The sequence below is a fragment of the Notolepis coatsorum genome (genome assembly GCF_963971535.1).
Source record: "Notolepis coatsorum genome assembly, chromosome: 7".
Taxonomy (NCBI): Eukaryota; Metazoa; Chordata; class Actinopteri; order Aulopiformes; family Paralepididae; genus Notolepis; species Notolepis coatsorum.
This window is the reverse complement of record NC_140171.1, coordinates 119,251,114-119,266,397: the sequence shown is the minus strand read 5'-3', so window position 1 is coordinate 119,266,397 and position 15,284 is coordinate 119,251,114. Positions and strand designations below refer to the sequence as shown.

General features: G+C 43.1%; 1 protein-coding gene across 3 annotated transcripts in view; it reads left to right on the top strand.

Annotated features, from left to right (window-relative positions):
- herc3 (HECT and RLD domain containing E3 ubiquitin protein ligase 3) overlaps positions 1-15,118 on the top strand; it is a 93,431-nt gene extending 78,313 nt beyond the window's left edge. For all 3 annotated transcript variants that reach the window (XM_084319364.1, XM_084319365.1, XM_084319363.1), the window contains exons 23-25: positions 6,823-7,006; positions 7,537-7,639; positions 12,754-15,118. In XM_084319364.1, coding sequence (XP_084175490.1) covers positions 6,823-7,006; positions 7,537-7,639; positions 12,754-12,962 — 496 coding nt within the window. In that variant the 3' untranslated portion in view covers positions 12,963-15,118. The remainder of the gene's footprint in view (positions 1-6,822; positions 7,007-7,536; positions 7,640-12,753) is intronic.
- The last annotated feature ends 166 nt before the right edge of the window (positions 15,119-15,284 follow it).

Genomic DNA, 15,284 nt, shown 5'->3' with positions numbered 1-15,284 from the left:
TCATTGATAAGCGACGGGCAGATTAGACACATAGCCATAATTTAAAACATAGATTAGGCGTTATTAACGCTAACATTGAAGTGGATGGTGGGCATTCAAGCACTAAATCGTGCGCCCCCTGCTGGCACTGAAAGTGTTAAGCAGCCCCACAGAGGTTTATTGTAAAATGCGGCTTGCATCTGGCCTACGCGGTGGGTCTGTTCGGGACACCGAGCCTGAAAATCTTTCTTTTTACCTGGGAATCGATACCGGTACCCAACGGTACCTTCTTTTTCCTGTACTTTACTCTCCCTCTCTGAAGTCTACTCTCCCTCTCTGAAGTCTAAACTTCACAACACACAATCTAAAATCCCTTACCTCCCTCCCAAACCGTTCCTACAACAATAACAACAACTTGCAAAGGAGATCTTGTATCTCAATGGGACTTCCTGGTTTAAAAAAATAAAAATAAAAAAGTAATTTTTTTTATTTGCTAATTGCATCATTTCAATATTTTTTTTAAATCGATTAATCGTTCAGCCCTACCTTTGCCCTACTCTACCTGGTGCGTTACTACTCTCCTTTATCTCTTTACTCCTATCTTGAATCTGTGTGCATTAGATATGGTTTTTAGCTCTCCAGGTATGCTATTCCACAGTACTGCTGCAGTGTATACAAATGACCTCTTTCCCATTTCACTATTCAATTTAGCTGGCACCATGTCTGTGTTGCTCCCTCTTGTATAATGCGTGTGTGTATCCCTGACTCTGTTAAAATAGTTACTAAAATATCTAGGGACTTCTCCATACTCAATCCTATGTACCTGACACAGCTGAATCTGTTTTATTCTGTCTTCAACTTTTAGCCACCCCAGGCTCTTGTAGTGTGTAGGCTCTAGGTGTGTACAAGCTGGTAGCCTCTGTCTTTCCAATGTGCAGGGACAGCTTGTTGTCCCCTAGCCATTCTCTAACCTTCTGAAGCTCAGTTGTCAATGTTTGTTCTACCACACTTTTTTCTTTGTGGGAAACGAGCAGTGCTGAGTCATCGGCGTACAGACAAAGATCACAATAGCAGGCTGCTTTTAGGTCATTAATGTAAAGAAGGAAGAATATTCGACCCAGGACACTTCCTTGTGGAACACCACATTCTACTGTCCTTGTTTCGGAGAGTACTCCCCCAACATCCACCTTCTGCTGTCTTCCCTCTAGATCAGTGGTTCCCAATCCTCTCCTCGAAGCACCCCAGCTGTTCCATGTATTTGTTCAATTCCACCACCAGCACACCTGATTCAACTTAACAAGCCCTTTATTAGTTGAATCAGGTGTGCTGGTGGTGGAATTTAACAAATACATGGAACGGCTGGGGTGCCTCGAGGAGAGGTTTGGCAACCACTGCTCTAGATAGGAGCTGACCCAATTTAAAGCTGCCTTGTTGAAACCTAGTGCTTTAAGCTTCCTAGACAATATGGTGTGGTCCACTGTGTCAAATGCTTTCTATAGGTCCAACATCACCATTCCACAGTATTTACCTTCATCTACCTCTGATGTAGTCTGTGAGATATAGCAGACAGGAGTCTGTAGAGTGTGACTTCCTGAAACCGGACTGAAACTGAAACATCAGATTGTGAGTAGAGATGTACCTGTCGATCTGTTCATAAGCTTTTCTATTACTTTTGATACAACGCTGAAGATTGAAACTGGCCTATAGTTGCCCTGTTCTAGCTTGTTTCCTTTTCTTAAAAGGGGCTTAACTCTCGCCATCTTCATTTAGCTGAGGAATATTCCTGTTTCAATGGATGTATTGACTATGTGGGCAATACTAGGTGCAATAATCTGTCGCATCCCTCAAGAACCTGGCCGGGATCTCATCTAGTCCTGTAGCCTTGGTTGAGTCTGGCTTCCTGAGCTTATCTAGAACTTCCCCTTCTGTTACCTTCCTGAAAGAAATAGCGTCCTTCTGTACACCTTGTTCCTCATAGAACTTCCCAACCTGAGTCTCTCCATAAATCTCTGTCTGAGCTGGCAGGTTGTTTACCAGGGTCTTTGCTATGGTAGTAAAGTAGCTATTTAAGCTGTCTGCGACCTCTCGCTTGTCAGCTGATATCTTATCTCCTATTTGTAGGCTGATGTTTACTGATTTGGTTATTAGCTTTCTACTGTACCCTACTTCTTTCAAGGTCTTCCTAAGTCGTTGTGGATTTGTTTTGTTTTCAGCTATCTTTTCTTTGTAGTGTCCCTTCTTAGCTTTCTCGATCATCTTATTAAACTCATTTCTAGATTTCTTAAATTATTGGCTTTAGATTTAGGGCTACTACCTACTACACCATCTTTTTATGGTTAAAGTTGACCAAGATTTCTTTATTTGATTATTTTTTTTATTAATTCTTTATTTTGATTTAGATTTTAAATTTTATTTTATCAATTTCTTTTTTCCATGTCATGCACATTTTGACTGTTGAATTATAGGACAACATCCTGACTATTACCTAAGGATTTCTATAAGTGGGTGGGGGCATAAATAGACGACAGCTCAACACATACTTATCTGTGTTGTTGTTTAGGAGTACATGGCAGATGGAGCCTTGTCCTGTCAGGCCAGTAGACTGAATATCTCCTTGGTGTCATCAGCATATATGACTGTGTGGCCAGGTTCAGCTCCAACTCCATAGTGAAGTTTGCGGACGACACAGTGGGGCTGATCTCTGACAATGACGAGAAGGCCTACCGGGAGGAGGTTGATGTACTGGCACGCTGGTGTCAGGACAACAGCCTGCTCCTGAACATTGGTAAAACCAAGGAGCTGATCGTGGATTTTAGGAGAACACAGCAGGGGACACACACACCACTGTGGACAGGGTGAGCAGCTTTAAGTACCTGGGGGTCCACATCTCAGAGGACCTGACATGGACAACACACATAGACTCAGTCGTAAAAAAAAGCGAAGCACCGCATCTACCACCTGAGACAGTTAAGAAAGTTCAGAGTATCGGGGAAGATACTCCAGTCCTTCTACTCCGGATCTGTAGAGAGCATCTTGACTGGAAACATCACTGCCTGGTATGGAAACAGCAAGGCACAGGACAAGAAGGCCCTACAGATAGTGGTGCACTCAGATGAGCGTACTACGGGTATTGCACTACCACCCCTGCAGGTCTTATATAACAAGAGGTGCAAATCCAGAGCCTGCAGAATAATGAAAGACCCTCACCACCCCAACAACAGCCTGTTCAAGCTGCTGCGGTCAGGCAAACGCCTGCGCACACCAGCAACTAGGACAGAGAGACTTCGGCTCAGCTTCTTCCCCCAGGCCATCAGAGTCTTGAACACTGAACTCTCCACACACAAGCACACACACAACACACATACTACACAATGAAAAGGCACACAAAAAAAGATAAAAAAAAAACAACTGAGTGGTTCTTGTATAGTAAATAGATGGAATATAGCAAGATAGCATAAGGATATATAGTATAACTGTATAGTATTGTATAGTAGTGTACATAAGACCCAGTGCCTCATCCGTAGCTATCACTGTATTGCACTATTGCAGGACCTTGGCATGTCTTATTTGATACTATCTTGTCTAGCACAGTCTCTGGAGCGTAACAGTAAGAAGCATTTTGTATGAAAGTATTCTGTACTTCTGTATGACAACTATTAAAGAAACTTGAAACTTGAACTTGAAACTTGTCTTTACCATGCTTTTTGTAAACTTTATGTACATTATACCTGTTATGTCTCATTCTATGTCTTGTTCTTATTTTTCTTGCACAATCGCTGCGGGCATGACCACCCGCATTTCACTGTATGCTTGTATGCCGTGACAAATAAAACTCTTACTCTTGACTTGACTTGACATATACTGTAGTGTCTTCAACCACAGAGATTGTCCACCACAATATCACACAGTCAGAGCCGCCGCAAAAAAGATTTCCTTAAACTGACACTGATTTACAGCGAACAGTGTCTCCTTTTTTGCATGCTCCACAGTCCCTTTTGTCTCACCAGACCCAGCCTGGCTGCCACCATCACATGCGGCCTAAGAATCAGTGGGAAACAGATGTGGTAGTAGCTTTTTTCCTCTCTGATGGCGCCACAGGTGGCCTACCGGAACATTTACATTTAGTCATTTAGCTGACGCTTTTATCCAAAGCGACTTACAAGTTTTGTATGACCAGTCATCAGGAAGGGCACAACTCTATCAGCTGAGTAACAATGTTCATCAAAGTGTTGAGTGCTACAGTGTAGGTTTGTTTATTAGTACATGACAGTGAGGTTAGATTTTTATTTTTCCCCCCCCCTGCAGGGGGGATTTATTTTATGAGAACACAATTCAGTTCCACAGGGCAGTTTAAAAAATATTTTCCCACTGTCCATTGCAGATTGCTACTGTTAGTATTGTTACCATCTCTTGTTAACCCTTACTGCCCCTGTAGTCGCCTGCTCTCTGTAATGATTTTCTCAATTTCTTTGTTGATAAAATCTCATCTCTTCGGTCTGTACCCTCTATTGCCTCCCCTGACCCCTCTGTTCCACCATACATGCACAGCTATTTTGGACACATTTTTAAATCTATATCCTTGTCCTCACTGTCTGATGTTGTTCGTGAGTTGCGGCCTACAAACTGTCCCTCGGACAGTGTTCCCTCTCGCCTCTTGAAAGAGGCATTTGACTCAGTTGGCTGTTTTTATTCTTGTTTTGGTGCATGCCTGTTTTAGTTCGGGAGTCTTTCCAGCTCCTTTTAAACATGCCATAGTGCAGCCACAAATCAAAAAGCCAAGTTTGGAGCCTTCTGTTCTTAAAAATGTCAGGCCCATCTCCAAACTGCCCTTTTTGACCAACGTGTTGGAGAAAGTAGTTTTTATTCAACTGCAATCTTACTTTAGAGAAAAGTTACATCTATGATCAGTTTCAGTCTGGCCTCATCATAGCACTGAAACTGCTCTCTTAATGTTTAACGATCTTGTCTTAACTATTGATTCTGGGTGTGCTGCTATCTTGGCAACATTAGATACTGTGGATCATAAGACCTGTCTATCCTGCCTATACCAGTGTGTTGGCATTAAAGGTGCTGTCCTCATGTTACTTCAGATGTACTTGACTGTCAGGAGTTTCTCTGTCCATTTAGGGGATTTCTCCTCAAATGTAGCCCCCCTTACTTGTGGTGTCCCGCAAGGCTCTATCTATCCTAGGCCCTTTATTATTCTCTTTATGTTGCCCCTGGGTTCCATTTTTTGTAAGCACAATGTTTCTTTTCATTGCTATACGGATGATGTCCAAATTGACCTTCCTTTGAAAGTGAAATGTCAAGATTACCTCAAGCCTCTGCTTGCTGGTCTAGAAGACATTAAGACTTGGATGAATCTAAATGTCCTCACTCTTAATGATGGGAAGACGGGGGTTATTGTGTTTGGGCATTGTTTTAATGATTCTGTTGGCTCTAGGACCCCTTGCTGCCCAAAATATGTCCTTTATCAAAAGTCTGTCACTTTTGATAGTGTTTTTAAATTCAACAAACAAATTGGCTCTGTAGTAAAAAGCGAATTTTTTCAGTTGAGGCTCCTGTCCAAAATAAAGCACTCTCCCAATGACCTCGAGAGGGTTATCCATGCCTTTATTTCATCCAGGTTGGACTATTGCAATGGTCTGTATGTGCGTCTAGACCAGCTCTCCCTGCAACGCCTGCAGCTTAGTGCAGAACGCTGCTGCGCACCTGTTGACCGGCACAAAAAAGCCTGACCACATCACACCACTGCTGGTTTCCCTGCACTGGCTTCCTGTTCGCTTCAGGATTGATTTTAAAATGTTGCTGTTTGCCTTTAAGGCATTGGTCTGGCCCCTCAGTACCTAGCTGAACTTCTCCATGTTCGCACCCCAGTTAAAGCACTGAGGTCATCGAATGAGGTACTTTTAGATGTCCCAAGGTCTAGGCTAAAGACTAAAGGTGGTTGGCCCCAAGTCGTGGCTGAAAACTCATTTGTTTTTGTTGGCTTTTTGAGGCTTGTTAAGCCATACATCCCTGGTCCTGTTGTGACTATTTAGTGTATTTATTGTATTGTATTGACTTGTGCATTTTATATTGTATTTTGAATTTGTCTTTCTTTGTACTGTGAAGCACTTTGGTGCAACTATATGAATTGAAAATGGGGGACCCCTGGGGAGCGTCACGGATCTGGGGTACACGAGTTCGACTCCCGGACTCGCCGTATTTTCTCAGTGTCTTTCCCCCGATCTATACCCCATTCAACCTGTTTCTGTCGGTCATGCTTGACCAGAAAAAGCGATAAACGCTAAAAGAACCAGCTGACTGGTCAAAGTTTAAAAAAAAAGAAAATGGGGGACCCTGATGGAAACAAGACAAACGTCTTTCTCAGGTCTGCATCCCCTTAACAATTGTATGTATTGAGCCGTACTGTATTGTACCCATTCTGCAATCTGTTAAATAAAGTTTTCATTCATTCATTCATTCAACTTCGGTTGGTTTCAAATGTGCTATATAAATAAAGGTGACCTTGACATTGACATATATGAGACTTGCCTTATTAATTTAATTCAACTCCCCATACTGTAGCAAAAAGTTGATCCTTGAAAATATTATAATATTCTTCAACTCGCAAAATTTAGCAGATTTCACTCTTTCTATTACATACATTTTTATTTTCAACTAATTTCTGCCATAGGTTTTTGTATTGTACATTTTCAGAGCTCATTTATCAGACTTGGTGGGCCGTTCGTGTAATATTTAGGTGTGTGGGGAAAGTAGTTTATCCCACAAACCAGTTGTCGCATGAACGCCACATGAAATAATTGTTGCGTCTTCTGGTCTTCCTCTTGTTATTTGCAGGGGGGAGTTTGTGGACGCCTACCTCCGCTACATGTTCACTGACTCGGTGAGCGAGCTGTACTTGGCCTTCGCCTCGGGCTTCCTGAAGGTGTGCGGGGGGAAGATCCTGTCCCTGTTCCAGCCCTCCGAACTCATGGCCATGGTGGTGGGCAACAACAACTACAACTGGCTGGAGATGGAGAAGGTCAGTGCGCTGCTCCAGAGAGAGAGAGAGAGAGAGAGAGAGAGAGAGAGAGAGAGAGAGAGAGAGAGAGAGAGAGAGAGAGAGAGAGAGAGAGAGAGATGGGGGGTTTATCTGTTGGCTAATGCTGCAGGGTCAGAAGTCCACGTTGCCATGAGCGGATGCTGATTGATGAATGTGTGTTTATAAATCCTCTGTCTGTATATCCTGCTGCATCATGTGCCAGACAGAAAACATGACGGCTGCCTCTTGTGTAAACCAGGGAGGTTTTCACAAGGATGAGCCAAAGTGGAGAAATGTCCATCAAATCCGAATGCCAGGGATTTAGGCAGGTTAGGAGTGTACACACACACACACACAGAGAGACTGTGAGGTATGCATTGGTTTTGATATTCTGCAAGGTAAACGTTTCCATGGTGACCAGATGGAACGGCATCATGGGAAGCGAATGTGATGGAAAAGACATGACCTCATCTTACCTGAAGGAACCGAACTAGCAGTCCTCATGGTGTCTCTGTCTCCCCTTCTCCCAGAATGCCGTCTACAAAGGAGAGTATTCAGACACTCACCCGACTGTGAGGATGTTCTGGGAGGTCTTTCATGAGTTCCCCCTGGAAAAGAAGAAGCAGTTCCTATGTAAGTATTAGGGATGGGCATTTTTAAGACAAATCCAGATTGATTGATCGCATGCTATACTCGAGTGATCGTGTATTACTCGTAAAGGCAAAAACAAAACAAAATATATATTTTTTTTAACTTAATTTTGTTCATTCACGTATATGTTTAAGGAAACCAACAAACGGTTATAATCTTACACATACATGTGAAACAAATATGTAAAAATAAATAAAAATAAAAAAATTCATAATTTTTTTTAATAATTTAAGATCGATTTTCTCATAGCTACGAGTAATCGATCGATTACTCACGCCCATCCCTAGTAAGTATCTGATCGCCTCCTTCCTCTCATCAATGTGACCAGCTCTATTCTCCCCTCTCTATGCACGTAGACACAGCTACTATAAATACTGTGCAGATAGATGGAATCAGAATCAGCTTTTTACTAAAAGGCAATGAATCTACTGATGAATGGAATGCAAACAGAGCCATAACTGGCCTCCCCTGCCACTTCAGTTGCCTTCTGTTAGTCCTCTAAGAATGACTGGCGTGACGTTGTTCTTGTTTTCGTCTGTGCATCATTTCAAGGCATGTTTAAGCTCAACTCCAAAGTTATATTACCATACCCGCCACACCGGCAAGTTATATTACCATACCCGCCACACCGGCAAGTTATATTACCATACCCGCCACACCGGCAAGTTATATTACCATACCCATATTACCATACCCGCCACACCGGCAAGTTATATTACCATACCCGCCACACCGGTAAGTTATATTACCATACCCGCCACACCGCATACCCGCCACACCGGCAAGTTATATTACCATACCCGCCACACCGGTAAGTTATATTACCATACCCGCCACACCGCATACCCGCCACACCGGCAAGTTATATTACCATACCCGCCACACCGGTAAGTTATATTACCATACCCGCCACACCGGTAAGTTATATTACCATACCCGCCACACCGGCAAGTTATATTACCATACCCGCCACACCGGTAAGTTATATTACCATACCCGCCACACCGGTAAGTTATATTACCATACCAGCCACACCGGTAAGTTATATTACCATACCCGCCACACCGGTAAATTATATTACCATACCCACCACACCGGTAAGTTATATTACCATACCCGCCACACCGGTTGAGAACCATTGTCTCTAGCTCTGCTGAAGCCAGACCTTTCCCCGCATGGGAAGTGCAAGGTGGTATTGTACTTGTGTCTGTCTGCCTGCCTGTGTCCATGGCCGTGATAACATTTCTTAATCCGATTTGGCTCAGACTTGATAGATAGGTTGATTTGGCTCAGACCTGGTAGATAGGTTGACATTCAGCCAAGGACATGCAGTACTGATGTTTCTTTCCAAATTGGTGAAAGATTGACAGCGCACATGGAGGTAAAAGGGTGAAACTCTTGCTGTAGGTAGTACTGAGTTGGCCACGGGCAGAGGGAAGCTAGGTGGGAATGGAAGGGAGGTTGCCCCCCAGGTCTGCTGCTCATCTTGGACACAACGTTATAATGAGTCTCCTCAATCTACTGCTATTCTCCTAAATAGTTGTGACTGGAGGGCAGGTTTACAGGTCCATGATGCATCATTGTAGTTTGAGTTTGTTTTAACACTGTGCCAGCACAGGGGAACGGTCTGACTGAGGCTGTTGTATTTATTGTTATTATTATTAATATATTTGGATGTGATGAGTGGATGGTGGGAAGATGATGAAACAACACTGACCAACGCTGTTACTATTCCCCTCAGTCAGACTACTGTCACAGAACAGCACCAACACATGTCTACATTTAGACAAAAGAGCTCAGCTCTAGGGTTAAAGGGGCACTTAACCAAAAAACGATGCTAATTTATTTTGCACATAATCTCACACACATCCAAAAACTCTAACCGTTTTGCACACATTCATTTAGTTGGGCAGTTATTGAGAGTAAATGAGTGTGAGATTATGTGCAAAATATATCAGCGTTGTTTTTTGGTGAAGTACCCTTTTAAGCTGCAGTACCAGTTGGCCTTTTAATATCAGGGTATTTTGATTATTGTGCCATAAGAAGTAATGGTGAATTAGATACAGAACGACTACTATACTAGGGATTGTCAACGGGGGCGGTACCACCCCCCAGGGGCCGTTCAGAGAGTGTTGGGGAGCATTGGGTTCAGAATTGTTGAAAGTGGGGCGTTGAGATGTTCAAAGGGGGCGCTAGTTTATTTTATTAATTTATAATTGTTTTAATATCGGGACAACAACTTGCCTGGAACCAGAGAGGAGCCTACATGCAGTGAGCACAATCAAAATCCCAAATACCTTTTTAGCAAAGAAAAGGTTTACTTTTTGTAATGTTTAATTTATACACACTTGGTAGTAAAAAGTTAAATGAGTAAATATCTGAATCCATTTTTATTGGGTTCCATTGTTAGAAGCCAACACTGACAGACTTAATTGACCCAACAAACAAATAGAAACAATAATGGCTGATAATCATAGAAGTACAATGTGTTTCATGCTTCTTGCACACTGTTGGTTCACAATGGTTCAGTATCGCCGTTGATGCCATGTAGACCACACATGTTTATGTCTCTGCATGGCATGCTGCCAACAAACTATCATTACACATGGGCAAAACAGAGTCCATTCTCTTCGGTTCAAATAACAAACTCAGCAAGACCGACGGCTTCTCAGTTACAGTGGGTGACAATATTGTCACAAGGAAAGATGAAATTACCTACCTGGGTTCCATCCTAGAGGCTAATCTCTCCTGTGACAAAATGGCATCCAATGTAATAAAAAAAGTCAACCAACGAACTCGATTCTTGTACCGGATCTCCTCTCTGGTAAACAAGAACACCCTGAAGACTCTGGCAGGAGCACTCATTCAGGGGTACTACGACTATGCTTGCACCTCATGGTACCAAAGCACCTCAAAGGCGCTAAAAACAAAATTACAAACATCTCAAAACAAACTGGTCAGACTACTGCTTGACCTTACTCCTAGAACCCACCTCACCCCTGCCCACTTTGACAACCTAGGATGGCTTAGAGTAGACGACAGAGTACAACAACTTGCAATGGGCCTGGTCTACAAGATACACTACACGACCAAGGTACCCATGTACATGTCAAAATACTTCCCAAAGGTCAGTGAATACCACGATCACAACACCAGAGGGAGCTCCACAAATCATGTTAAACCCAGATTCGGCTCAAATAAGGGACTAAACACGTTTCGCAATTATGCCACATCAATGTGGAACGCCCTACCCAAAGCTGTAAAGGAATGTGGATCACTACCCACTTTCAAAACCTCTCTCAAGGGACACCTACGGGAGACTGCAATTCAACACTGGCTCCTGTAAATATCCTAACCCAACCCCCTCCAATGTACAGTCATTTACCTAGTATGGTTTTGTCAATAGTTCAATGTACAATTGTGTTTGTTTGTACAGTGTCTCCTCCCCCCCCCCCCTCAATGTACAGTGTTACTTGTTTATACAGTGTGCCCCCCGCCCCCCAACCACCTCCAATGTAAATGACCCAGTATGGTTGTCAATATCCCAATGTACCCAACCCCCCCCACCCAACCTCCTCCAATGTACAGTTTCTACGTCAAATGTATATACTCCCTTTTCTTGACTCCTTCTGTATCACAAACAGTACTGTATTTGCAAATCTGGTATGTCATAAATGTATAGATGTAGCAGTACTGACTATCTGTATGTCATGTATGTCATATATGTCTATATGAATTGAAAATGGGGGACCCTGATGGAAACAAGACAAACGTCTTTCTCAGGTCTGCATCCCCTTAACAATTGTATGTATTGAGCCGTACTGTATTGTACCCATTCTGCAATCTGTTAAATAAAGTTTTCATTCATTCATTCATTCATCTACTTTTTCTCCCCATTTTCTATTTTTTCTCCCATCCCAATTTCGTATTATCCAATTCTAGCCTCCCCTGTCTCAAACGTTGTTAGACCATGCCTCCCACTGGTCGGCTGCAATGTGGACGAAGCCTTGCATGCTAAAGGCTCGCTCCTAATAACCCTTAGTCCAGGACAGATTCATGCTAAAGGCTTGCTCCTAATAACCCTTAGTCCAGGACAGATTCATGCTAAAGGCTCGCTCCTAATAACCCTTAGTCCAGGACAGATTCATGCTAAAGGCTCGCTCCTAATAACCCTTAGTCCAGGACAGATTCATGCTAAAGGCTCGCTCCTAATAACCCTTAGTCCAGGACAGATTCATGCTAAAGGCTCGCTCCTAATAATCCTTAGTCCAGGACAGATTCATGCTAAAGGCTCGCTCCTAATAACCCTTAGTCCAGGACAGATTCATGCTAAAGGCTCGCTCCTAATAACCCTTAGTCCAGGACAGATTCATGCTAAAGGCCTAATAACCCTTAGTCCAGGACAGATTCATGCTAAAGGCTCGCTCCTAATAACCCTTAGTCCAGGACAGATTCATGCTAAAGGCTCGCTCCTAATAACCCTTAGTCCAGGACAGATTCATGCTAAAGGCTCGCTCCTAATAACCCTTAGTCCAGGACAGATTCATGCTAAAGGCTCGCTCCTAATAACCCTTAGTCCAGGACAGATTCATGCTAAAGGCTCGCTCCTAATAACCCTTAGTCCAGGACAGATTCATGCTAAAGGCTCGCTCCTAATAACCCTTAGTCCAGGACAGATTCATGCTAAAGGCCTAATAACCCTTAGTCCAGGACAGATTCATGCTAAAGGCTCGCTCCTAATAACCCTTAGTCCAGGACAGATTCATGCTAAAGGCTCGCTCCTAATAACCCTTAGTCCAGGACAGATTCATGCTAAAGGCTCGCTCCTAATAACCCTTAGTCCAGGACAGATTCATGCTAAAGGCTCGCTCCTAATAACCCTTAGTCCAGGACAGATTCATGCTAAAGGCTCGCTCCTAATAACCCTTAGTCCAGGACAGATTCATGCTAAAGGCCTAATAACCCTTAGTCCAGGACAGATCCATGCTAAAGGTACATGAGGCGCTTGGAACAAGCCTTAACAGCCTTGTGTGTCTCTGATATATTTAAGAAACTAACCCCCCCCCCCCCCCCCCCCCCCTCTCTCCCGTCCCCAGTGTTCCTGACGGGCAGCGACCGCATCCCCATCCACGGCATGGAGAGCATGCGCATCGTCATCCAGTCCACATCGGCCGAGGAGCACTACCTGCCCGTGGCCCACACCTGCTACAACCTGCTGGACATGCCCCGCTACCAGACCAAAGACACGCTGTGCCGACGCCTCACCCAGGCCGTGGAGCAGTACGAGGGCTTCAGCCTGGTCTGAGCCTGGAGGAGGATGAGTGGAGCTGTGGGTGGGTGAGTGAGTAGGGGGTCTGCGCCAATGCTGATGCACTTTATTAGTAGTAATACCCCTGCACAAGCCAGAAAAGTGGGTGGGTGTAAAGGAGGCGGGGGGCGAGGTATTGGTTGCAGGAATGATGACTCCTTCCATATAGTATATGCTGTGTACAGATATAACAGCTTGGAGCATGGCAGGGCTGTGATGACAGCTTGGAGCACGGCAGGGGAGCGGGAGAGAACATGTGTGAGCACATATACAGTGTACTGTAAGTCTATGTAGATGCAAATTTGTATTATACATTTTTTTGTAATGCTATGGACTTTGTATTTTCATTCCTTACATTCTAATCTTCATTAACTTGAGCAGTTTGGAACAGTGCACCTGTTTTTTTGTTTGTTTTTCTTTAAAGGTTAATTTATTGAATATAATTTATTTTGTTTTGGGGAGATAAAAATGCTTACCGGTATATGTATGTGAATGGAACTTATAAATACAGTATATATAAGACCTTCCCCTTCCATTGGGAGTTCCGCTCATGGACTTGACCTTTTGCAATGCTGACCCCGATATGGCCTTTTCTGCCTGGTCCTGGATCATTTGAAGCAAGGATTAATAGAGCAAGTGAGTGGCAGGCGGACAGATCCAGGATCAGACTCAGTGAGTGCATAGTGTCCCAATCCCTTATTAGAAAGCCCTTTGTTTAGCTTTGCAGGGGATCGATGGAGCGGTTTTCATTATGTCATCGAACACTCTTGCCTTCCATCGCAGGTCATCTGGATTAGGTTTTGGTGAAATAATTGATATTGGATAAATCGATGTTGTCTGTGTGCTGTTGAGTGAAAGCAAAGCCCCTGCTCATCTTTCAGGATGAAATATACAAACATGATGCAAAAATACAGTTAATCCCAATTAGTTTGATCCACAAATCCCAGATTAAAGAATGAAATCAATCTCAATCTGAGAGATTTGGAGCCAGGACGACGGCATGATGATCGCATCTTCTGGCACATTACTGGCTGACTCTCCTAAATATAATTGAATATTTATTCCAACGCAATCTAAGGGGATTAGCAGCGTTGCATAGGAAAAAGTACAGTAACATTCCTTTATTTTCATTCTACTATCATCAATATGTATGATGGATACATATTCTATAACCTAATATTCAAGTTGAATTTTACGGATGCAAAACCTCCCAAGTAATTTTTTTCTTTCTTCTTTTTCTTTTCACAATGACTTGGCTAAACTCTCTGTAATCCTGCACTGGAGGAGCAAACATTCTATAAATAACTAGTCATTACATTCTAAATCCAGGAAGGAAAACAAGAGTGAAGTTAAAGTAGGGCCTTGATCTGCCCCATAAGAACGCCAGTTAAGCAATATTGAACTCATACAGCCCAGTAATGTAGTCATGACAACGTGTTCCTGTCTACTACTCTCCCCCCTCCCACCACACACACAACTCTGCCAATTGGCCTATTTCAAACCCTGCCCTCTTTTCTTGATTGTCTGTTGAAAGCAACAGTGTTGTGATTGGAGGATCAAGAAAAGAGGACGAGGTTTGAGATTGGTCAGTTGCTCTTCGCCTGTATGTACATATTCTACTCATTCCGTATCTAATCCGAGGTGATGTATGCCATTTCTCTATGTTCTCAACCTCGGCTGTACATGAAATATTCAAAGTTTTCCCTCATTTTCATCTCTTATCGCCTCAGGTTTTCCCACGAGAATAACTCACGTGGACGAGTTACTCTGCTGATTGATTTGACGTATGCCCCCCCCCCGCAGTGCATGATTATTATGTAACATTTACAAAATGCCATGATGGTCTTTATTGGTTCATGCACAGCAGGGGACCTGAGGTTATGTAGGATGTGAGGATGGGAGGGCTTCTTTTACACCATCTGCTGCCCAACGCAGGGGGCGGGGTTCCACAATCTTCTGCATGATTGCATTATTACTACTGGGGGAAATGTGGCAATTGCAATGCATATTCCTTGGTCTGCGTCTGCAAATAAGGGCTTACTAGTTGCTGTAACTGGATTGTTTTAAGTACATAATATTTACTTTTGTACCTTTTTAAATGGATGACATTATTTTTATTTACCTTTTTTTCCCTGAATAAATAAGTTTATTTCACTTCATGCTTTTTTCTTTGTAATGTTTTGTTTGCAAGTACCAATTATGAACCTATTAAAACTTGTAAAGAGGTGAATATTCAGAGCAGAACGTGCCCATTTACAACCCACCTGTATTGATGATGTCCAACAACAACTCGTGACACCAAAGAAAAACCACAAACGT